The 25513-nt window shown below is 38.9% G+C and overlaps 1 protein-coding gene across 4 annotated transcripts in view; it reads left to right on the top strand.

Annotated features, from left to right (window-relative positions):
* Positions 1-24710, top strand: part of ASXL2 (ASXL transcriptional regulator 2) — a 109325-nt gene extending 84615 nt beyond the window's left edge. For 3 of the 4 annotated variants that reach the window (XM_086325921.1, XM_086325919.1, XM_086325922.1), the window contains 6 exons: positions 72-218; positions 2224-2387; positions 7412-7508; positions 11245-11350; positions 13814-14525; positions 18035-24710. In XM_086325921.1, the coding sequence (XP_086182047.1) occupies positions 72-218; positions 2224-2387; positions 7412-7508; positions 11245-11350; positions 13814-14525; positions 18035-20512 (3704 nt within the window). In that variant the 3' untranslated portion in view covers positions 20513-24710. The remainder of the gene's footprint in view (positions 1-71; positions 219-2223; positions 2388-7411; positions 7509-11244; positions 11351-13813; positions 14526-18034) is intronic. The other variant, XM_086325923.1, reaches the window with a different exon arrangement.
* The last annotated feature ends 803 nt before the right edge of the window (positions 24711-25513 follow it).

Genomic DNA, 25513 nt, shown 5'->3' with positions numbered 1-25513 from the left:
TATAATTTAATTGTTCTTTTGATTGATTAGTTTCTATCTATAACTTCAGGGTTATATATTTTTTCCCCTAGCGATATGGGAAGGAAAGCAATCTGATGGACAGTCAAGCAGCCCTCAGAACTCAAACTCTAGCTTTTCTTCTTCTTCGGTTAAAGTGGAAAATCATTTGCTGGGCCTGGGGAAGAAGTCATTTCAGAGGTCTGACAGGCTCCACACAAGTAAGTTACTTTACTAAGGACTCAGTTCTCAGACATTAAATTGTCAACTCTGTGTTTGAAATTTGTTACCTGCCAGGCTTAATTGCTGCTTCCTGTTCACCTTTGAGCACTTGACTATTTTCATGTTCTTCCTTTCCTGCGTATCAAACTTCATTTCAGAATAAGATCTGTTATCAGCGTTTTTGTGGTTAATTTTTCTTTCTGACAAGGGGTTTCTTTATCCAGCATTATTTATATTTTATCTTTGTATACATAGAAGGGCTTATAATTGAACATGGCAAACTGAACCACCTTTCCTGCTCCAAGTCCCACTAAAGCAAGAATATGGAAAAACCATATTAAACCCTTAAGAGTAAAGAAAACAAGAAGATAACAGATGGACAGGCAATATCACCAAATTTTGAAAGATAAAAACTGGATAGAGTTTTTCACAGAGCTGAGGAGCAGGTGCCAGTAGGAAGCAAGCCAGCTGAGCCTGTAGAACTCCAGAAGGGTTTAAGAATTGGAAATACCATGTCTTAGAGAAGATGAAGCATTGGGTTGAAAAGAAGAACCTTCTTTAAAAGTTAATAAGAAGCAGTTTGATGCCTTAGCCTAGCAGGAGACAAGAGGTTTATTTTGAGGTGAAATTAAATCTTACAGACTTTAAGTTTAGAGACACCATACATAACTGAGGACAGATAAGGAGGCAGTATACTGAAATCAGGGAAATGAAATAAAACACAAATATAGAATAGATCCTCCTGCTTGCTTGGTGTCCAGAATGTTAGTAGTGGGGCATGTTTCTATCTCCGTTACTTTGTTCTTCCTCCCCACCTAAGCTTCAGCAGGAGATTGAGGGATTGGTACTGAAAGAAATTGAATAGCCTAAAAAAAAAAAACAACTGCGCTGGCAAATGTATTGATTGCCAGCTAAAAGAGATCATCTGGAAGCTACTTCTGTGCAGCTCGTCAGTCTGCAAGACATACCCGGGCACCAGAATTTTCAGTCAGTCTTCTAGGACCTGTTTTTGCTTGTGATTACCTTTGAAGAAAACCTCCATCATGAGAGGATCTGAAATATAGACTCACAAAAGTAGAGATAAATCAGGAAGGAGAAAATGTTAAGTAACTTTAAAAGCTATGGTATTCACAGAAAGACATAAAAGATGATATCACATCCATGAAAGAACAGAATAATACTGTTTTTAAAAATCAGAAAATAAAGAGTTCCAGGATATTAGATACTATGGGAGCAGAGATAAAAAATTCTAGTAGAAGTACTTAAAGTTAGAGGTGGAAAAATTTCCTAGTACATAGGTCAAAGGAGAGATTCAAAAAGAGAAGGTAAAGTGGGAATGTGAGTCTAGCCTGTCCAATGTCTTAAATAGTGGAAATGTCAGAAAGGCCAGAAATTGAAAGGGGGGCAATAATGCAAGAATACAGGAAAAATAATGTGAGAAAATTCTGTAGAATTGAAAGCCACAGATTCCATTTATGTTTTAAACTGTGTTCTCAACTCTATCAGTGTCTAGAAAGACTGAAACCTTCCTGTTGTGAACAGACTTTCTGTAACTGCTAAGCTGTTCAATTGTAACATTTTTAGCTAATGCAGAGAAAATTGATGAAAATAATTATGGGAAGAGAAAAAGAGCCTCGGTGTAATTTATAGAGATATTTGAATTTTCTACTTTTCAGTCATTCTATGTATGTGTTATAAACTTCTCAATTCCATTAGGGAAATGATCAAATCTCAAACATAAAATGCATTTTTTAGTATGACAAGATTCACTTTTACAGTTTATTCCAGTTTTGCAGGGGAGATAACATATTTTTTTTTTATCCCTTATGAATGAACAAAATTTGCTTTGTTTATTTCTAAGAACCTTAAGTGTTATCTTCTTCATAGTGTGATATTTTAAAGTAATGACAGCCATGACATTTTTGCACTGCAGAGCAAGGTATAGTTTAGAAAGAAACAGGAATGTGAAGAAGGCCCAGGTGATTCTTCTCCATGTTTTTACAGGGCAAATGAAGAGAACTAAATGTGCTGAGATTGATGTTGAGACGCCAGATTCCATTCTGGTTAATACAAACCTACGAGCGCTAATCAACAAACACACCTTTTCAGTCCTTCCTGGAGATTGCCAACAGCGACTGCTTTTACTACTTCCAGAGGTGGATCGACAGGTGTGTTCTTTCAAGCATATCAGCAGTTTTCTAACCCTTCTGGGGCTTCTTTCAGCCATCACCTTTAGAACTCCTTAAGATTTTTAAAATGGTTTTTGTGTGTACGTGTAAAGAAGTGATATCAAAGGTATTAATAAGAAAAACAATATTTCTTGTAAGTGTTCTTAATTGGGTGGCCCTGTAAGGCTTATAAAGAAAAAGAACCCTCTTATCAGAAATGTCAGGATTTGGAATAAAATTTGTCTAGCTATCATATTAGGATGTAGACATCCACAGAGTATAATTCAGAAGGAAGAATTGTCTTAAGACATTACATGGGGTGTTTCAATGAATCTTTTGATGAGATTAAGAATGTTATTTTCATTTTTTGTTAAACTTTTCTAAAACACTTTTTGCTTTAATAATACACTTATAATGTCAGCAAATTTGGAAAACCCAGCTGTGGCCACAGGACTGGAAAATGTCAGTTTTCCATCACAATTCCAAAGAAGGGCAGTGCTAAAGAATGTTCAAACTACCAGCCATTTGTGCTCACTTCCCATGCTAGCAAGGCTATGCTCAAAATCCTTCAAGCTAGGCTTTAGACTTGGATCAAGAATTTCCAGATGTACAAAGTAAGTTGCCAGCATTCTTTGGATCATAGAGAAAGCAAGGGAATTCCAGAAAAACATATACTTCTGTTTCATTGTCTACGTGAACACCTTTGACTGTGTGGATCACAAAAGACTGGAAAATTCTTAAAGAGATGGAAATACCAGACTATCTTATCTGTCTCCTGAGAAACCTGTATATGGGTCAAGAAGCACAGTTAGAACCTTACATGGAACAACAGACTGGTTCCAAATTGGGAATAGAGTACAACAAGGCTGTATATTGTCTTCCTGTTTGTTTAATTTATATGCAGAGTAAATCATGAGAATTACTGGGCTGGATGAGTTACAAGCTGGAATCAGGATTGCTAAGAGAAATACCAAGAACCTCATATGCAGATAATACCACTAATAGCAGAAAGCGAAGAGGAACTAAAGAACCTCTTGATGAGGGTGAAAGAGGAGATTGAAAAAGCTCGCCTAAAACTCAGCATTAAACAAACTTAAGATCATGGCATCTGGTCTCATCACTTCATGGCAAATAGAAGGCGAAAAAATGGAAGCAATGGCAGATTTCTCTTCTTGGGCTCTAGAATTACCGTGGATGGTGACTGCAGCCATGAAATTAGAAGACGTTTGCTTCTTGAAAGGAAAGCTATGACAAACTTAAGACAGCATGTTAAACAGCAAAGACATCACTTTGCTGACAAAGGTCCGTCTAGTCAAAGCTGTGGTTTTTCCAGTAGTCATGTACGGATGTGAGAGTTGAACCCTAAAGAAGGCTGACCACCAAAGAATTGATGCTTTCGAACTGTGGTGCTGGCGAAGACTCTTTGAGAGTCCCTTGGACATCAGGGAGATCAAACTAGATATCCTAAAGGAAATCAACCCTGAATATTCATTGGAAGGATTGTTGCTGAAGCCGAAGCTCCAATACTTTGGCCACCTAATGTGAAGAACTGACTCATTGAAATAGACCCTGATGCTGGGAGAGGTTGAATGCAAAAGGAGAAGAGGGTGGCAGAGGATGAGTTGTTTGGATAGAATCAGTGATTCAGTGGACATGAACTTGGGCAAACTCCAGGAGATAGTGAGGGACAGGGAGGCCTGGTGTGCTGCAGTCCATGGGTTCACAAAGAGTTGGACGCGACTTAGTGACTGAACAACAACAAAATCCAAAATAGTTTGTACTCCTTAATAAAACTAAATGGTACCTAGTAGAAACACTAAAGGTTTGGAAGAATCTTGGCAGGGACCAGAGAAATTTAAGTTGGTCAGGAATAAGGCATAGGTTCAAGACCTAGGCTTTCATCGAGGAAGGAGGAGTGACTAGCAAGTCATTCTCCTTTTTGATCTTCTGTTTCCTCTTCTGCAAAAGGTTCAATATGATTTTGTAAAGTTTTTTTCAATTCTGTGGTTTCTTTAAAAGATTAATGATTATTTCCAAGTATGTACTATGTTCTAAGCAATCTGTAAGGCATTTCACTTTTTTCTAATCATTTAAAAACAGGATGGTAGAGATTTGTTTTACCTGTATTATAGTAAGAGAACTAGATATGTCCTCTAGTTTGTAGTAAGAGATTATAAGTAAGCTATACAGATCATTATAGCTATTTGACTATAAAGTCAAAACTAAATTCTTTCTTATTCTGAAAATCATCTTTCTACTAAACTATATTGATACCAGTTTTTATATTGCTATGAATTAGCACGTGTGAAAGGTCAGATTCCATTTCTGGGGAGTCAGATAAGTCAGTGTACTACCAGCAGTAGGGAAAGGAAGTAAAATGGATCCTTCCCAGCTATTGCTCTCCCTGCCTTAACATTTCTTGGAGAAATTGCAGATTTGGGGATCCCCAGTTCTTGGTTAGAACAAGTAAGGAGACTGAAGTTTTGGGAGAGTTTTTAAAGAACTTCTCTTATTGCCTGGTATTGCTCTCATCATTTTTAAAGACTCAAGTTTGTAGGTTGGGGCTAATAACACAAGACCTAATAGAGAAGGTCTATCTGTAGAACTTTATTGTGGGTTTCTTTAAACTGTCTTATGACTAAAATGAACTGTCTTATGACTAATGGTCCTTGTCCTCTGTTAGAGGGGATCTTGCTATCTTCAGTTTTGAAATTAAAAGGCACCTTAGAACTTACAGGCTTTCTGTTGAGTGCAGTCCTGTTGTGTATGCTTAATAGGAGGCTGCTTGACTGTCGTTTTCAGTTACTGTGGTGGGAAGGCACAGTAATCTGAGAACAGGGAGTATGGAATTTATTAATGAAATTATTAGTGAATGTTTTAGTGATTCTGCCTCATTGTCCGATGAAATTTGGAGTTTATCCAAAATTCTGGTTATTATTAGCATGAAACATTGGACACCATATTTCAGTGTATGGAGTACCCAACAATGAACAGTAGGGAAAGCATTATGTAGACCAGAGGAAAGAATAAGGAAGGAGTGTGGATTAAAACACCTCTCTTCAGATATATTTGAAGGTCTGTCTATGGAAGAGGTAAACTTCGTTTCTCCAGGAAACAAATTTGGAGTCAAAATAACCTTAAAAAAAAATAGAGCTCTTAAACTGTAGAATGGACTGACTTGTTTTGGAGTAACTTGCTCAACACTGCAATGTTCAAGGAGATGTTGAATGACCTGTTCTCATAGGAAAGTCAGTTACTCCTCTGCCAAATCTATAGAATACAAAACAGCAGTCAGCAAGCTTCTTAGCATGCAGGCCAATTTCAGCCCACTGCCTGTTTCTGTAAATAAAGTTTTATTGGTATTCAGACATTTCAGTTAGTTTCTGCATATTATCTATAGCTACAACAGAGTTAAGCTGTTGCAGCAGAGACCATATGACCTATCTGTCCTTTAACAGAAAAAGTTTCTGCTCTAGAGCCAGAGGAATATCATCCTGGCCCAGATAGATTTAGAAAGTAAAGTGAATTGAGTTCCTTAATCCCTAAGATGTCCCAATAGTTACCTAAATTTTCTTCAAAACTTTGTGACTTTAAACTATTAATCCATCAAGAATATTTTTTATGTTGCTCTGAAATTGTGGTTCAGCTTTATTTTCTACTGACTAGATGGCCAGCTATTCCAGCACTACATGTTTATATAACCATCCTTTTCCTCTCAGTTTGAATTACCATCTTTGTTATATATTCTTCTATTTACATGCAGTATGTATTTATAGGCAGTCTTCTCCTTCAGTTATTTCTTTGCTCACTCTAATGCTAGTAATAAGTGTTTTGATTGTAGTTACTTTGTGTGGTATGTTTAGTAATTAGGCAGTTCCCCTCTCAGTTTTCCATATAAATTTTAAAATCATTTTATTAATGAAGAATCTGCATAGGGGTTCTGGTAGGAATCTAGATGTTACCTTTGAGAGAATGGCGGTTAATAACATTGCAAGTGTAAAGAAGAATCTTAAAACCTTTTGGCATGACATCACAAATCAGGTCAGTAGACAAATGAAGGAAATACCTTCAAATTATGTGGCTGTTTTACTGTGCAAAAGTAAACATGCAAAAGATTCTCACAAAATAAAGATAAGGAGCCTTATTGAATAATGAGCAGATGATAGGAATTAGCCTTTCACTAGATGGCAAATCTAAGTAGTCAGTAAACAACCAGAAAGACAGATAAAACTAGTAGTCAGGATAAAGGAAATTTTTATCATTTCAAACTCATTAATAGGTAGAAGTTAAATAGTGTGTTAATATCTCTTGTTGACAAGATAAGGAGTATGCTCGTATATTTCTAGTAGAAATGTGAATTGTTTTAGCCTTTTTAGAAAATAATCTAACAGTCTTTAGTTTTATACACACACAGATATTTCTTTGCTTTCAAAACCTGTCCCATAGATAAAAAGAACTAGTATATTCATCTTTACTGGAATGCTTATTGCAGCTTTGTTGATTATGGGAAGACACTGGAAACAAAGTGTATGTTTATGATTAGGAAATTGGTACATGAATTGAGGGACATTCATACAATGAAATAATCTGCAGCTATTATAGTGGAACTAAAACTATGCCAGTTGAGACACTTTGACATTGTATTATGTAAGAAAAATAAGTTTCAGAGTAGTGTGTAATTTGTCACAGTTTTAGAAAACAAACAATGAACCTTTTAGAAAAATCCTCTTATATATGTATTTATTTGCAGAAGATTCTTTAAGTATAATTAATCAATAAGAAATAGAATTGAGAGGAAGAAAGAGATGAACCGGAAAGAAATTTTTTAGAAAACAAAACAAAACAAAACAGTATTACATTATAAAATATTCAAAGTATCCATAATCAGCATGGTATGATTTAGTCTTGTTTCTGTAAAATTTAATGTACACACATTCTTTTCTAAAAAAGACAGGAACATCAAATTCCACATGTTAACATTTGGTTGTCTTCCTGAGCTTTCTGTGGCTTATTCTTTGACCCAGGTTGGTCCAGATGGTCTGATGAAGTTAAATGGCTCAGCCCTTAATAATGAGTTCTTCACTTCAGCAGCCCAAGGCTGGAAGGAAAGACTTTCAGAAGGTAACTGTTAACTTATGTGTCTCCTAGAATGTGTATGCATGGGGAGGGCATATTGGCAGCTCTGAGCCTCAATAGGTGTTTGCCCAGTTTGGGAAGGCAAAGGACAGAACATTTCATAGGGAAGAACTAGTGAAATACATTGCTAGACTTTTATCTAAAGCACATAACCAAGTTTGGCTCCAGATGGAGTTCAGCAAGATGTTTGTTCAAGGATTTAAACTTTCCTGGGAAGCTGAAAATATACAGATTTTTAGGCCCTATTTCTAAAGATTCTGTTTCATTATTTCTAGCTTCATGCTTGGCAGTTGATAGAGTGAGTTATTTCATGGCATTATGAATCATGGTTTGGTAAACAATGAGATAACTTCTTTCTCACTGCCCCATATCAACGAAACTAACAGTAAAAAGAATTACTAAGAACTTTTAAAAAATCTACTTTATTGAGAAATGTTTTATGTACTATAAAATTCACCCATTTGAGGTGTACAGTTCAGTGGCAGCTAGAGTGCTTTAATAAATACAAATTACGACCAAGAATTGCTAACTGTGGTCATTGGTTTGCCATGTTTCTAATTCTGATCTAACGGTTTTACAGAGGGTAAATTATAAAGCATAAAAAGAGTAATTGACTGTGTTTGCATAGCGTATAATTATCAGTCACTATTAGCAGTTCTTAAGCCTGACTGCTCATTATACTCACTTGTGGTATTTTTTTTATACTGACATTTGGGCCTCACTCTCAGTTTTTGTTTTGCGTGGAGTTTCAGTGGGGGTTTTTTGTTTGATTTTTTTCCCCAAGTGATTCTAATCTTCAGCCATTATTAAAGCCACTGACTATTTTTTTTTTAACTTTTTATTTTGTTTTGGGGTATAGCTGATAAACAAACAATGTTGTGTTAGTTTCAGCTAAACAGTGAAAGGACTCAAACAATATTATGTTAGTTTCAGCTAAACAGTGAAAGGACTCAAACAATGTTATGTTAGTTTCAGCTGAACAGTGAAAGGACTTAGCCATACATATACACATATCCATTCTCCCCCAAACTCCCCTCTCATACAGTCTGCCACATAACATTGAGTTCCGTATGCTATACAATAGGTCCTTGTTGGTTATCCATTTTAAATATAGCAGAGTGTACATGACCTTCCCAAAGTCCCTAACTGTCCCTTCCCCCTGGCAATCAAGCTGGTTCTCAAAGTTTGTGAATCTGTTTCTAAGTTCATTTATATCATTTCTTTTTGGGTTCCACATATAACATGTAACTGTTGAGTTCTCCCAGCACCATTTGTTTAAGAGGCTGTCTTTCCAACATTGTGGAATCTTGCTTTCTTTGTCATAGATTAATTGATCATAGGTGCATGAGCTTTTGGAGAAGGAAATGGCAACCCACTCCAGTGTTCTTGCCTGGAAAATCCGAGGGACGGGGGAGCCTGGTGGGCTGTCGTCTCTGGGGTCGCACAGAGTCGGACACAACTGAAGCAACTTAGCAGTAGCATCATGAGCTTTGGAAAAGGAAATGGCAACCCACTCCAATATTCTTGCCTGGAGAATCCCATGGACACAGGAGCCTGACAGGCTACAGTCTTTGGGGTCGCAAGAGTCAGACATGACTAAGCAGCTAAGCATAGCACAGCATGGGCTTATTTCTGGGTTTTCTATCCTGTTCTATTGATCTGTGTTTCTATTTTTGTGCCAGTACCATACTGTTTTGATGACTGTAGTTTTGTAGTATGTGACTGTATAATTTTTATTTCAAATACTGTATGTGTCACTGTGTCAGTACACATAGAATACAAAATAACACTTGAAAATTATGGGAGGTTGTGCCAAGGAATTAGCTTTGTGAAAACAAGTGTGAGCAGCTTTAAAATAAATACAGTTATAAGGGGAGCACTGGGAATGCTATTCATTGCTCATTTTTTGTCAGATCACTGATGGAGCTAATTGACCAGCTAATTAATATTTATATTTTTCATTATAGTTGTTATAGAAGTGATCACTACAACTGTGTAGAAGGGATCACTTACTGATTACTTTTGACCTTTCTCTTGAAGATTTCTATGAACAGAGACCCCATTTTTCTGAAGGAGTCAGAATCACTTGAGCACTTTAAAACATATCTGTTACCAGTACTTTTTTTTTTTTTAAGAATAATTTAGATTTATGTTCCCTACTCCCCAACTTTTTAAAGTAGATATTATAAACAGTGCTACCTCTATTATTATGTTACTTTTTTTAAAAATATGAGCAGTCACTGCTATACCTGTACATGCTATCATATTTTATGAGTAGCAAAAACTTGGAACACTGTACACATGTGAACAGAGTTCAGTATTATTTATCCCTCTTTTTATTAAGCCCAGTAGACACAACCAAAAAGCAGAAGTTCTAGGTGGATTCTGATGGCTAAATCCCTCTTCTTCCACTCATATGCCCAAGACTGTGATAAGTGTTTGGAGAAGGCAATGGCACCCCACTCCAGTACTCTTGCCTGGAAAATCCCATGGACGGAGGAGCCTGGTGGGCTGCAGTCCATGGGATCACTAGGAGTCGGACACGACTGAGCGACTTCACTTTCACTTTTCACTTTTATACATTGGAGAAGGAAATGGCAGCCCACTCCAGTGTTCTTGCCTGGAGAATCCCAGGGACGGGGGAGCCTGGTAGGCTGCCGTCTATAGAGTCACAGAGTCAGACATGACTGAAGTGACTTAGCAGCAGCAGCAGTGGTAAGTATTAGATGCCCTCTAACACTTTTCCTTCCCCTCTCTTCTTATACTTCTAAGACCTAAGAGGTCTTATACTTCAAATACACTCTTTCCACTTATTCTTTGATGTCCTGGGTATTAGAGAATTAACAGGAAACAGCACGACTGAAATGACTTAGCAGCAGTCTGTCTCAGGAACAGGTTTTAAGATGGCCTACCAAGCACATTCATTGTTCTGTACTGATGGAGTGGGAAAGATTGAGATGTAATTGGTAGTATATGAAAATAAATGGCATATTCAGAGCAGCTGAGTCTTTGGCATAATGAGTGTCTTGTTGCTAGGGCACTAGACTCATACAGTTTCTGGAACAATTAGAAAACTGACAACTCCAAAAATAGCTCTCTACCTTTTCACTGGAACCTCAAAATGTCTTTAAGCAGGGCCATAGGTGTTCATTATGCTATTAAAGCTAAAAGGCCTAAAATACAAGTTGTCTCAGAGAAAGTGAAAGCGAAAGTCGTTCATTTGTGTCCGACTGTCTGCGACCTATGGACTGCACAGTCCATGGAATTCTCCAGGCCAGAATACTGGAGTGGGTAGCCTTTTCCTTCTCGAGGGGATCTTCCCAACCCAGGTCTCCTACATTAAATAAAACTCAAATAATAAAATGTTCAGTGTCATTGTTTACCAAAAGCATATGACTCTCTTTTCCAGTGGGAAAAAAAGTTTATAAAAAATCTATAGGGAATATTAGGAGCTGGAAGGGAATGATACAAGGAAAATCCAGAGAAAAAGCCCACTTAAACTCAGCTGAGTACTGGAAACTACATGGGGTGGGATGCAAGTGTGTATGTTTCAACTTATGGCACTTACGGAGTTCTCCCTTACAGTGAGGAATTTGGGGAGATTTCTGTTACTTTCACATGATAATATTATTCCTTCATGATTCTATCATGATTTGCCAGTAGTGGAAAGCTGCAAACAACACATTCCTATTGAACATCTCTTTTTTCTGGTACATCGTAGGTGAGTTTACACCGGAGATGCAGGTGAGAATTCGACAAGAGATTGAGAAGGAGAAGAAAGTAGAGCCGTGGAAAGAACAATTCTTTGAAAGCTACTATGGTCAGAGGTAATATCAAGACAGGTTTTATAAACCAAATCTGTTAATTCCTATATATATGTCATGTGTTACTTCATCTAACTACCTTCCCAGAAAATCTAGTCTGCAATTTTCTTCATTTTTTTTTACCAAGAATATTTTTTCTTCTTATAATCCTTAGGTACACAGAATTGGATTTCTCATAACCTTGAACTTTTAACACATTGCCATTATAGATGGTATGGTTTCTTAAAAAAAAGAAAAGATTTTATTGTCTTGAATTCGAGTCCTTTCTTTGGATAGATTGGCTTTTTTTCCAGTAACTTTTTAATATATAAGAATACAGAAGTTCTATACTTCTTTTTTTTTTTAACTATAGGCAGTTATCCCACAATAGGATGACTTATCCAGAATCACTAAGGATCCTATAATACATGCCATGATGTTCAACATGTAATTAAACAGCCTTTCTTCTCTAAAAGACACTCTGGGAGATACACATAGCTCAATCAAGATACAGACTCTTTTCTCAAGGCACTGTAGTCTGAGTCTTGTTTTTTCCTTAACAGAATCTTAATGGGAGGAATTCCCTAGCAGTCCAGTGGTTAGCACTCAGCACTTTTACTGCGATGACACAAGTTCAAGCCCTGATTGGGGATCTAAGATCCCACAAGCCACAAAGCATCCGCCCCCCACCCCCCAGAAAAAAAAAAAACTTAATGGGAACACTTAATAGATAACAATGGAGCTGTATTGTTTGAAATAGAATTGAATACCCAGAGTCTTAATTGTCTGTTAGTTTCTCTTCCTTCCTTATGTATACCTAATGGCAACCTTTAAGGATACTCCATAATCACAGCTTGAGAACAAACGGCTCTTTTCCTTATCTCCCAGTCCTTATCCTCTCTGTGGTCATTTCAGAAGTGATTCTTAATGAAATGAAGAACCCAGTACACTGATTTTTTTACCTTCTTGGTGTGAGCTTTGAGCTGTTCTACAGAAATCAAAGTGAATACATTTAGACCATGATCACAGGTGGCAGTTATTCTATAAATATTGTTCATTCCAAGCGTTACAGCCATTCTTGGGTCTTTATGTTTTTAGCTGTTACTTTCTGCCAGCTTTTTGGGGAGGACTACATTTGATTACTGTACAAATTTGTCCCTAGCCATTCCATCTCAGGGGTACAGGACTGATTATTTGAAGTCACCAAAGAGGACTATCTTACTTTTACTTGTACAGTATTCTGAGACATTAGGGGAAATCTGTAGTGAACCCTCCAGTGTAGTCTGGCTGTTAGCCAGGAAGTCCTACTTGGCCTTCATTCCCAGGATAGCTCAGAGGCATTTAATCTCAGAATTTTAGAGCTATACCAAGTGAAATTTAAACAGATTTTCCAAAAATTCAGTTTTCATTTTCAACCTCTGGAGATGAGTCAGCTCTCCTACTGTTTCCTCTGGTTTCCTTAGATTTCTTGGGCCAGCCTTTCTACGGGTACTTCAGAACAAAGCTGTTCAGTTCAGTCGCTCAGTCGTGTCTGACTCTACAGCCCCATGGACTGCAGCACACCAGGCTTCCCTGTCCATCACCAACTCCCAGAGCTTACTCAAACTCATGTCCGTTGAGTCGGTGATGCCATCCAACCATCTCATCCTCTGTTGTCCCCTCCTCCTCCTGCCTTCAGTCTTTCCCAGCATCGGGGGCTTTACCAGTGAGTCAGTTCTTCGCATTAGGTGGCCAAGTATTGGAGCTTCAGCTTCAGCATCAGTCCTTCCAGTGAATATTCAGGACTGATTTCCTTTAGGATGGACTGGACTAGTTTGATCTCCTTGCTGTCCAAGCTGATGACAGTCCAAACCCACAATCCTAGGGGACATGGGTCTTTGGCTTCTTTCACTTCTCTGTGGGAAGTCTGTGGTGCGTGCCTCTAGACAATGTAGCTCCTTTGTAAGCAGAAGTAATAATAATAATAATTAACATTACATTGAGGATTTATTATGTCCTCGGTACACTGTTCTAAGTACTTTACATGCATTAGTTACTTATCCTAGCAACACTGTGAAGTGATTAGCCTTAATGTATTATTAAAGAAATGAGGTGGTTGGATAGTATGACCGATTCAATGAACAAGAATTTGAGCAAACTCTGGGAGATAGTGAAGGACTGGGAAGCCTGACATACTGCAGTCCATGGGGTCGCAAAGAGACAAACATGACTTAGTGACTCAACAACAACACTGCTAAAGAAACTGAGACAGAGAGGCTACTCACTTACTTAATATGACATGGATAGTAGGTATCAGAGCCAGGATTTGAATCTAGGTGCTCTAGCTCCAGACCTTTCACTAATATTAATAATAGTGATGTTAATATATAAAGATTACTGACTAAGTATCACAGGTTCTTCCAGATATTGCCATATACATTATCTCATAATATATTCAATAACATAGGCGATTTCTCAACTACAGTATTTTTTTCTTCCACCCTTTAGTTCTGGCCTGAGTCTTGAAGATTCAAAGAAATTGACAGCTTCACCCAATGATCCCAAAGTAAAGAAAACCCCAGCTGAGCAACCAAAATCTACGCTTCCTTCAGAGGCCTCGCCTGTCAGTGTAGTCCCAGTAATTCCCCAGTTAGAATCTAAAGAGGAAGTACTGCAGATGCCATCACCAGTCAGAAAAGAAGAGCATGAAAGCCAAGATAAGACGCAGCCACACTCCACAGAGCCCCTTCTTTCCCCAGCTACCAATACAAATGAGCTTAGCAGCATTCCTCCCATCAAGTGCCCGAAGGATGAGGCTCTTGTGGAGCAAAAGCCAGTTGCCTCTGCTGAACAGGAATCTGAGAAAAAGAATCATCTCACTACAGCTTCAAATTATAATAAAAATGAAAGCCAGGAAGCTTTAGTTACTTCGCTGAGCAAACCCAAGAGTCCTGGGGTAGAAACAACAGTAATGAAGCCCACAGTAGAAGCAGGTCCACAGGAGACAACTATGAAAGAGCCTCCATCAACTCTGGCTGATCACAGCCCAGAAAGCCTCAAGAGGAAATCTTCTCTCACCCAAGAAGAGGCCCCAACAAGCTGGGAGAAAAGGCCGCGTGTCACTGAGCATCGCCAGCACCAGCAGCCATTTCAAGTCTCCCCACAGCCCTTTCTCAGTAGAGGGGACAGGTTCCAGGTGCGGAGAGTACCACCTCTCAAGGTAAGAAAGCAGGAAGAATTGAAGAAGAGAGATGGTCTGAACAAGTTTTTGGTTTTGCCTACTAAATTTCAAGTGTTTGTGATGTTTCTTAATGTGGAAGCAGTGGTATGTATTTGATATGTGTGTAACCATGGTCATATATGAGTAAAATTATTAAGAAACAGGCATTTAGAAGTGCATCCTTACAAATCTTTATTGGGATTTGAATACTTATTCAAATATCTGAAAATCTAATGTAATCCACTTCCACCCACCCTCCCTGCTGGCTACTCTTGTATTTTAAGACAATTATGGAATGTATTCTGTAAGTATAATAGTAAACAGGAGGAGGTCATTGATGTAAGAGATCATGTATCTTTTTATCAAGAGCCATGATGTTTAAGTGTACCTTGACCCTTTTCTTGCTGCCATAACTGATTTGATGTTTTGAGGGTCTGAACTCCCTTTTAGTTCTGTCCTTTTATAGGAAATGTGTGTGGCTGCCATGAATCTCCACTGGTCACTTGAGGGATTATAAGATGGTATAGCCTTACTAAGCTCTGCTGCTTTGGATATGTGATTAACTTGTGCTTCAGCCATACACTGCTGTGTATCAAGATCTTTTAAATTTCTGTAGCAGTGTCACTACCTTCGTGTGTACTTGGTCTTGTGCCTAGCATCAGTTTTCAGTTCATTCTTCATTAATCATATTTATTGATTTAATTTTTTTATTAATAGTATTTATAAGTATTATTGTGTCTGCATGAATTCTGGCACTGGATATTATTCATTCACATTGGAATATAAGTTTAAAAATAAGCCAAATAGAAATACTTTTTTCCCGTTTTAAATTTAACTTAGGTGAACTGAAGTCCTACTGGAAATAACCCTTGAAATACTCCGTTAGAAGTACTTGACCTGTTTCATGCACTATAAGACTCCTCTCCATTTTGCTTCTTTTTACTAATACTATGCTGTTCTTAATTTTAAATTTTGTGGTTTCAGCACTCCGGAATCTCCTTTTCCTTTTTTTGATATTTTTCTACCATTAGCATACACTCTCATGCTTTGCTGGAGATTTTCATTTTATAATAATCACTTACTATTCTTCTTTAAAAATATGAGAAGCCTTTTTTTAAAGCTTAGCTTATCTCTAGACCTGAGAGCTGAGTTACAGTTTAGGTTTTACTTTATATAAATGACACTGGGTAAGAACCATCATTTCTGTTTCCACATCTTATCTGCTAATCCAAAGAGACTGTGCAATGAAAACTTAAATCTTTTGCAACCAAATTTATGTTACTTAACTGTTTTCCTTTTTTTTTTACTCCTTCCTCATTTCGAAGCTTTCTAGCAGAAGTGACTTTAGTATTATAACTCTCTTACCTTAGACCTTATCCAAATCCCTCTTTCTGAGACAAAGCTTAATGTAATTTAGAACAAATCTTTTAAACAAAACTTAAGTAGAAAAACAAAATTTGAATTTTATTATGAATGTCTTATTGTATAAAATTATATATGCACATGTATCTATCCTACATATATATAATACAAAATATATACATATATATATATATATATATCTACAGAGAGAGATAGAAAACTCAGACATACATTGTATATTTTCCATTCAGTATACAGTTATAACAGAAAGAATCTAATTCCTTTATTCTTTTTCTATACAAGGAGAGGGCTTCTCAGTAAGTTAAGTTGTTGGAATTGTTATCAACACCTAGAAACCTTGTGTGGTTTTCATAATTAAAAAAAAAAAAGTATTACATGTCATTTATTCTACATAAACAGGTAGTAGGACTAATTACATAAATAACTGAAATTATTTTTAAGCATTAAGAATTTTTATTTTAACCACTTTGAAGGATTATCCTTATTTCATCAACATGTTATTGATTTTTCAGTCATTATGATAGATATTTATTGTGCTGGATATGTTCTTCTCAAGGTTATTCTGATGTAAGATGGTTTGTTTCTAATCCTGTATATGATTCCTCTAAACACCTGTGCTTTTTACTTTCTTGTTTTTAATTTTCTAGTTTCATCTGTTTTTTCTCCCTATTAATTGTCTGTTCCAGATGGTATTACTAAGGGGTAATAATGACTTTACTCTGGGCAGCTTATAAAATACTGTGTGCAGTTGGATGTAAAATAGATGGAACTTTGAGATAGAGGTTCAGTATATCTCCAGATGAGAAATATATGGGCTTTATGACAAGTGTTACATAATCCCATAGGTCTAACTTCTGAATGAGAGAGAATTTTTCAGGACTGCTGACCTTTTCAGAAATGAGTATTGCCAGTAATGCAAAATCCTTAGTGACTTTATTATTCTCAATTAAGGAGTTCCAGAAAGATGCATTATCTTTGGGCTCTGTGGCTTAATTTTTTTAGTTAAATGCCCTAGAACATCTGTAACCATTATTTTCTGTTTTTAACTTTACCAACTATTAGAAGGTTTAAGATTGGTGCATTCTGATGCATTCCAATAGATTTCAAAGTGTTGTTTTGAACAGAAGTCAGAGTCTTTTCAAATATATTTTATGATATGAAAATCAGTGGTTTCAGACCTAACATTCAGAACCTCCTCACAAGGTTTTTAGAAATGCATTTTTTCTTTGGGAGTTCTCATGTTTAATTTTAGGGATAGGACTTAGAGCACATATATTTTTTTAAAGCTCCACAAATAAATATAATGCCAGCAGGCGGTGAGAATGACTTCGGTTCACAGTATAGACAATATGTACGTACTCCCTCTTGAGTGGGTGGGGTGGGTTACACATGGTCTTTCTTCTGGTGCTATCCAGAGGCCTCTGTAATTTGAGATAATTCAGCCTGTATGCTTAGCTGTACATGTGTGAGTGTGTAAAAGAGAACAAGAAATTTTCCCTGGACCTCGTGTAAAGCCAAGAAATGAAAGACAGGCTTCCCAGGTGGCTCAGTGGTAAAGAATCCTCCTGCAAATGGGGACACAGATTTGATCCCGGGATTGGGAAGACCCCCCTGGAGAAGAAAATGGCGACCTACTCCAGTATTCTTGCCTGGGAAATCCCATGGACAGAGGAGCCTGGTGGGCTGCAGTCCATGGGGTTGCAAAGAGATGGACATGACTTCATGGCTAAACAGCAACAATAGTGTGCTACTTTGTTTTTTCTGTTTCTTTTTTCTTGCTTTTACGCATATTTTAAAATACAGATATCATAGACAGGTCTGTATCTTAAATGATCAGCTGTTGTGAGTAGTAGTGACATTAAGACAGAATTGTGTTGAGAAAAGAGCTTTGTGACTGGGTGGGAGTGAATGTCAACAGAGGGAGAGTCTTTGGCACCAGTAGAGGGGGTGAAAAGACCCTAGAGACGGACCTGTGTGGCTGTCTCCATGGATTGGTCTCTTAGCCACAGGCCTCCCGTCCTTGTGATAGTGTTCACCCTATTCTCAGAATTTGTGTTAATTAAGTTTTGTTACTCTTATAAAAGAAAGCTAAGCTCTGTTGTTTTTTTTCCCCTTAATTCTTTCAGATCCCGGTCTCCAGAATCTCTCCCATGCCGTTTCCTACATCGCAGGTCTCTCCCAGGGCTCGTTTTCCAATCTCCATCACTAGTCCTAACAGAACAGGAGCCAGAACCCTTGCAGACATCAAAGCAAAAGCCCAGCTTGTCAAAGCACAGAGGGCCGCCGCCGCCGCCGCCGCCGCAGCCGCTGCTGCCGCCTCAGTTGGAGGGACCATTCCAGGACCTGGCCCAGGCGGTGGACAGGGTCCAGGGGAGGGGGGTGAAAGGAGAACTGCTAGAGGAGGGGATCCTGACTCAGACAAAGTCAGTGAGCCCAGCAAGGGCCCCACACTGGAACTGGCAGGAACTGGAAGCAGGGGAGGTACGAGAGAGCTTTTACCCGCTGGGCCAGACACTCAGCTCCAGTCTGAGACCAGGACCGCAGGCCAGCCACAGCCTCATAGTGGCCCTGGAGCACAACTACAGCAAACCCCCTCAGTGCCTCCCGCATCTGCCGTCGGTGGAGCATGCGCAGGTGTCCCCTCCCCAGCCCACATTCATGCACTCCCGCCAGCTTTAGGAAAATTAAGTAATGAAAAACTAAATCCCCCCAGGGTAACAGGCACGGTGGCCTCTCTCAGCCAGCCCCAAGGGCCCAGTAATGGTAGGCAGGAGAAAGCACCTCCAGCTCCAGCAGATCCTGCTCTGATCATGGGTGCCTCGCCTGTTCATTTTGCAGCTGCTGGCGCAGTGGAGCCTAAAGCAGGTTCTAGTAAGAATGCCCCCAATCCTCCGGCCTCAGCAGAGATAAGTGCTAGCGCCTCAGTGGATACAACTGCCTCCCCTTTAACATCTCTGTTAACAACAGCCACTTTAGAGAAGCTCCCTGTGCCGCAGGTCAGCGTAACAACAGCGCCTACTGGATCAGCTCCATCCTTGAGCACTTTGCCGGCAGCCTCTAGCCTTAAAACTCCGGGAACTTCTTCACATATGAATGGACCCATTTCAAGGCCAAGCTCTAGTATCCCTGCTAATAATCCTTTGGTAACTCAGCTGCTGCAGGGCAAAGATGTTCCCATGGAGCAAATTCTGCCTAAACCTCTTACCAAAGTTGAAATGAAAACTGTTCCACTCACTACAAAAGAGGAGAAGGGAGTAGGAGCACTCATAGGTTCCAGCGTGACAGAGAACAGCACCAGAGAGGAAGTTCATGAGAGACAGTCCCATCCAGCTGCACAGCACCTGGGTAAAACTTTGCAAAGTAAGCAGCTCCCCCAGGTTCCAAGACCCCTGCAGCTCTTTTCAGGTAAGGATCTAAGGGACTCTGGCATTGACACACACCAGTACCAAGAAGGACTCAGTAAGGCCACCCAAGATCAGATTCTTCAGACTCTCAGCCAGAGGGTTCGGAGGCAGAACATTCTCTCATTTGTGCAGCCCTCACAGTTCAACTTTACTCACTCAGGTTTCCCGTTAGAGGACATTTCCACAAGCCAGAGGTTCATGCTAGGTTTTGCTGGCAGAAGGACATCCAAGCCTGCGATGGCAGGTCACTACTTACTTAATGTTTCCACCTATGGCCGGGGTACAGAGAGCTTTAGGAGGACCCATTCTGTGAACCCCGAAGACCGATTTTGTCTGAGTAGCCCCACTGAGGCCTTGAAAATGGGATACACAGACTGTAAAAATGCAGCAGGAGATAGTAGCAGCGGGAAGGAAGATGATACTGACGAGGAAAGTACTGGTGATGAGCAAGAATCTGTCCTGGTAAAGGAGGAGCCACAGGCTTCTCAGAGTTCTGGCAAGTGTGATGCAAGTTTAGGACCCCACAGTAGAGAAACCCTGTCCACCAGTGACTGTTCCGCTAAAAAGAATGTGAAGGCAGAGACACCAGTGCCTGAGCAAACCCCTTTAAGTAAGGAGAATTACCTGTTCACTCGAGGCCAAACCTTTGACGAGAAGACCCTAGCCAGAGATTTTATTCAGGCAGCACAGAAGCAGATGGCTCATGCAGTGAGAGGTAAGACCATGCGGAGCAGCCCAGAGCTTTTCAATTCTACGTCTCTTCCTCTGCCTGCAGACAGTCCTACCCATCAATCTCTCCTCCTCCCACCACTGCAAACCCCAAAGCTGTACGGGAGCCCCACACAGATCGGGCCAAGCTACAGAGGCATGATCAACGTCTCCACCTCATCAGACATGGACCATAACTCCTCTGTCCCGGGGATGCCCGACTGTAGTCAGGTGTCTAGCAATGTTGGTGATGTCATGTCCTTTTCAGTGACTGTCACAGCCATCCCTGCCAGCCAGGCCGTGAATGCCGGCAGCCGCGGCCAGACCATTCCTGTTCAGGCCTTCCCTGAGGAGAGCAGCGTAGAGGACACGCCTTCCAAGTGTTACTGCCGGTTGAAAGCCATGATCATGTGCAAGGGCTGCGGAGCCTTCTGCCACGACGATTGCATTGGCCCCTCCAAACTCTGTGTCTCCTGCCTTGTTGTTCGGTAATGAGATCAGAAGGAGAGCTCTCTGTAAAGGAGACAGGAATGGGGAAGGGTTGACAGATGTGGTTTTTGCCGTTCTTTTGGAATCATAGAAATAAACTAGGTTTCAGTTTCAGTTGTCTTAAGAGACAAGTGTTGCTTAATCAGGAACACAGAGTACAGATCTTACATTTTAGAAAAAGAGCACCTTGTATAGTAAGTCCAAGTCAAGCAAGACTTTGTGAATTTGTGACAAGTTTGCACTTACAAAATCATGTAAATATGTCACATCTTGTTTTAACATTTTTCCAGGTGTTTAGGTAATGATGTATTACTTTGACTTCAGATTGCTGTTCCACTTCATGTGACTGAAAAGTTTAATGCCACACCTGGTAAAAGGCAGTGATTTCCCTTCTGCCCTTTCCTAAGAGGCTAGGAAAAGGAAGGAGTGGAGGAATGGTGTGAGGAAATGACTGTTCATGTTGATTATGTCTTGACAGTCTGACTGCAGGCTTTACATATAGATTCTTAAGCCTTTGCAGAATATAGATTGAGGGTTTACTCACTCCCTTTACCTAGGTGGAACCTGCTCCAGTTGTTATTTTTGATAAGGCATTAATTTCATAGTTAGTGTTTCTGACTCTGAAAGTTCTGCGTTGGTTCTTGGTTTCCACAGCCCAGTCCTGTTGCCAGGCATTCTGCTTGCGGTCTGTGAGGCCCTGCCATTCCCTACTCCCACTTCTTGCCCGGAAGAGAGAGTTGCCTCACTAGACCCCTCAGGTCACCATCCCCTGTGCAGGGCAGTGATTCCAGCAATAATCTTTGAGGATTCAGTCATTCATGGGAGCTTACAAACAAGTTTGAAATACTAGTAGAAAATTAACAGAGAAGTGTCAGTGATAGGGTGTTTTGTTGGGTAAGCGGAGTTAAGGTGCAGAAATTTTTGAACTGAATTTAAGGAACTTTGGAAGACAGTTTTAACACTAGAAACAAAGTAGCCCCTCTCTTTCCCCCTATTCTCTCCAGCCTGTTACCTAATGTTCTACAGTCAGCTGTATCTACAGGTAGAAAAACTCATTAAACCACATTTGCCCCATGCTGTTTTATCTGTTTTGACCTCCAGGCATTTGAGGAGCATGGAAATCATCTTAATTATATTACTTTGAACATATATGTGTGGCATACACATTGTAAAAGTCAGACACTTTTTCCTATTTTCCTGTTTTGGAAAACATGTCCCCTGTTTTGGATTACTGCTGTCTACACATTAGAAGTTTCTAATATAAAGGGTCTTTAGTGAATGACTAAGGGAACGTCTAGAAAGGAAGAGAAATCAGCTCCAAATTTTTGTTCTTTTTTTTTGTTTCCTTTTTGTTGAATCCTGTCTCGTAAATGAAGAATTTTTGAATACATGTGTTTAAGTCATGGTTAAAGAACATGAAAATAAATATACAATTTATCAGAATTTGGTATTAAAAAGTTGGGGATTGTCAGTGTGCATCGTTTGCATATTGATTTCAAATCTCCTAATTTCATGTGTGTAAAGGACATGTATCTGTGCCACCTAGCACAGTCATCGTGCTTAATATTCAGGATGTGATATATACAAAATGCAGAACAGTTTAAACTCCTTAATTAAGTCACATTCCAAATAGGGGAAAGTAGACAGTAATAATCTTAGCTTTGCCCCCACTGTACTACCCACCCCTCCCTATCTCACCTCTCAAATTATACATACACTCAATACTTTAAAACCCCACAAGAAACTATTTACTTCTGTTTTTTGTTTGTTTGTTTCTGAGTTTTTCATGGTTCAAAGCAAATAGAAGATTAATATCTGTGTTCTATTTCAGCCAAGACAATTTAATGTTCTTCTAACTTCCCTTTTTATTCCAGCACACACATAGCTAACAGATAAGAAATCTGCAAGGATCCAGGGATAAGGAGCAAGTTCTCCAGCCAGTAACCAGTAGAAATCAAAAACCATGGTTCTGTTCTCAAATTGTCAGTGCCCTGGGTAATCCCAAGGGGTGTTTAAAAGACCTGATGATAGTTAAAACTCTCTATTCCCAGCTTTCTCACTACCCACTTTAGTGGCAGGACTGAGGGATAGCCTGCCTGCCTGCAGTGGTTGACTGTTTGAGAACTGACCCTACGGTGAACTTGTAACGATCAATTTGGATTTTTTTTCTTCACGCCTTTCCTACCATAGTCTCTCCTCCTTGGTTCTCTTCATCAAAGGATGGACAGACTAACCAGGAAAGGAGGAAAGGCATCAGGGATTTTCAGGTCCATTTAGAGAGCAAACCATATCGTGCCTATTCATCTTGACCCAGGCCCTTGAAGAGAGGCCCTAAGCAGTACCGTTCACCAGATTCTCTTTACAAATAATCCCCAGCTAATAAAATAGTAATCATCAGCTAAGTGTACTGCCTCAATCTTGGCTAAATGAGAAAATAGATTCTGTTAGATTGGTACAAAATTGAATGCAGTCTGTTTATCAGTTTGTTTCAAAACAGTGGTGTCAGGTAGAAGGTCATCTTACAATGCTGACTGAGCTGAAAGAACAAAAAGTAGAATCTGGCTGTTTCAAAAACGAAGCAGTAGGAACAAGAAAACCTTTAAATTACTAGAATATCATATCCCAGTATCTTTAAAGCAGTTTTTAATCTTAGGTTTTCAGTTACTTTACCTTTCAGTTCAGTCTGGAATGTGTCTAATAAGCTGCTCAGCTTATTTTTATGGTATTAAGTTGCACTATTTCCAGAGACTAGTCAGGCATGCTGCCTGATGCTGATGCCTCCAGGGTATCTTCTCTGCCTTCAGATAACCTTCCACTTTGGCGGGTCACCTTGGGGAGATGGCATTAATGATGTATCTATCATCTCAGTCTCACTGACGAATATTCTAAGTTGTCTAGTAGAGAAGGCTCCCTGAATCTTAAAGATTTTTTTATTAAAATTCTTCCTCCTATTAAACAAACAAAAGGCCAAATAACCTGAAGTTGTTTGCCCTACATAATAACCCATGTTGAAGATACTGAAGCTGTCTGTAGTACCCCATGTAACATTTTTTAAATATTGGACCTGGCAGACGGGATGTTTTTCTTGCGGCGGGGAAGCATACTTATATGGGCTGGGAAGGCACACAGTGTAGATATCCCAAATTTAAACAGAAGAAGACCTTACTGCCTTCCGGGTGAAGGCATAAACTCATTCATAATCGGGTAGTTTACCATCCTGATTTCTTACTGCCTTTCTTCACCTAAGAGTCCTGAAGGCCTCTTGGGTGAAATTATTTGTTAAAATGAGGGGGTCTTCTCTGGTCTTGACATCACTGTTTAGAGCTCTGTCAGTAAGCAGTACTAGGGTTTTCTCTGCGACCTAGGGATTTCAATTCACAGCAAGGAGAGAAGTCTCCCCATTTCATTACAACAATATGCTAAGTAAAAAAAAAAACTTGGCCAAGGGTAGCTTTCAGCTCAATTCGCAGAATAGTCCAAAGAGACTCTGAGAAATATGGTAATAAGCAGGGATCTTTCCTACCGTGTTTCAATACCTACGTAACCTATTGAAATTTCGAGAATAGGTAAAACAGTTCCTAAAGTTGAAGAGCTTCATAGATTCTTGGTTACTTTATTTTTTTTAATGCTTTACATTTGATACAACTATTAAAGATCAATTTTAAAAAATAGCTTTCCAGTAATATATTTTAAGTAATATATATTTTAATATCTATGTAAAAAGTGACAGTGGAAGACTTTGAATTTCTCATATAAGGTATGTTTAATGTAGGACCTCACTGTTAAGGCACAAATTATTTCGAAGAAAGTTACTCAAAGATACTCAGATTATTTCCCAAAAAAAAAATGCAATAAGGGGAAGTTTTGGAGTTTATTTTTTATTTTAAAAGAAAATTGACTTATTTACCACAAGCTATTTTTTTTCCTTCTGGCTTAAAGGTTTGTAGAGACTGGTTTGGTAAATGCTAAACTTTTGTGTCTTGCCTTTTTAAAGGAATTGTTAACATTGGAATTGAGGGTATGTACAGAGAAGTTGGTGTCAACACCATTTAAAAACATATTTTTTCACAAGTATAGAAAAATCATTTTACATGAGAATTTTAAGTATTTGCAATAAATATATGTATATAGATTGTATGTATTCATATATTCTTATTTTTCATTTTATTATTAAGTAAAAGATAATTAAAGTGAAAATGAATACCCGTGGAGTTTTTGATGCATCTTGAGGTCTGACATCCATGTGAACGTGGTGTGGGTGAGGGCCCTCAGGTGTTGCCTTATACTGCTATTGGAAGATTACCAACAGACTGCACAGAAGAGAGTCAAGTGAGAAATTTGTGATAAATCAGGGTAGTGTGTTTCTTTCAGAACTCTAGTGAATTACTAAACGTTAAGTCCTCCCAGTCTGTCTGTCTCTGTGCTCTCACCCTTGAATTTGTTTTCTCTCCTAACCACCTACTGCTGGGAAAGTCGAAACACAGTGCATTCTTTTTTATGTAGTATGCTTCTAAGACAAAGAATGGTAAGAAAAGACCTGTAAAGGGGGAAGTAGGTTTTTGTTTTTCCACAGTGGTAATAATTCATTAACATTCTCTGCTACCACCTTCAAGCCATAGGGTTTACATGAAGAAATAATCTTGTGAAGATAATAGAAATCATTCTGTTTTCCTTCTTTGAGAAGTGAATTTCATAGCCAGTTTCATGTCTTTTCCAATTGATCTGGAGATAGAAGGGCTAAGAAAACTTGAATGTTGCTCTTCCTAATGCCAAGAAATATGTTTATGGAAATGAGGACTGAGCCAAATATTAGAGGAGAGGTTAACCACATACCTAGAGATAACCTGGAGTCCTGCTCTCCAGAAGTCATTTTGAGATTGTAAATACTAAGTTCTAGGATATGACTGAGGAGCAGGAGGATACCTAGTCAGTCGTTGGAAATAAAGATATATAGCCCATTCTTTAAAAATGAATAATATATAGCTTTATTGGTGACCTGAAAGG

The sequence above is a fragment of the Bos grunniens genome, chromosome 11, assembly GCF_055505025.1.
Source record: "Bos grunniens cultivar Pamir isolate PY7600 chromosome 11, Bosgru_T2T1.0, whole genome shotgun sequence".
Taxonomy (NCBI): domain Eukaryota; kingdom Metazoa; phylum Chordata; class Mammalia; order Artiodactyla; family Bovidae; genus Bos; species Bos grunniens.
This window is presented reverse-complemented; position numbering and strand designations above follow the sequence as displayed.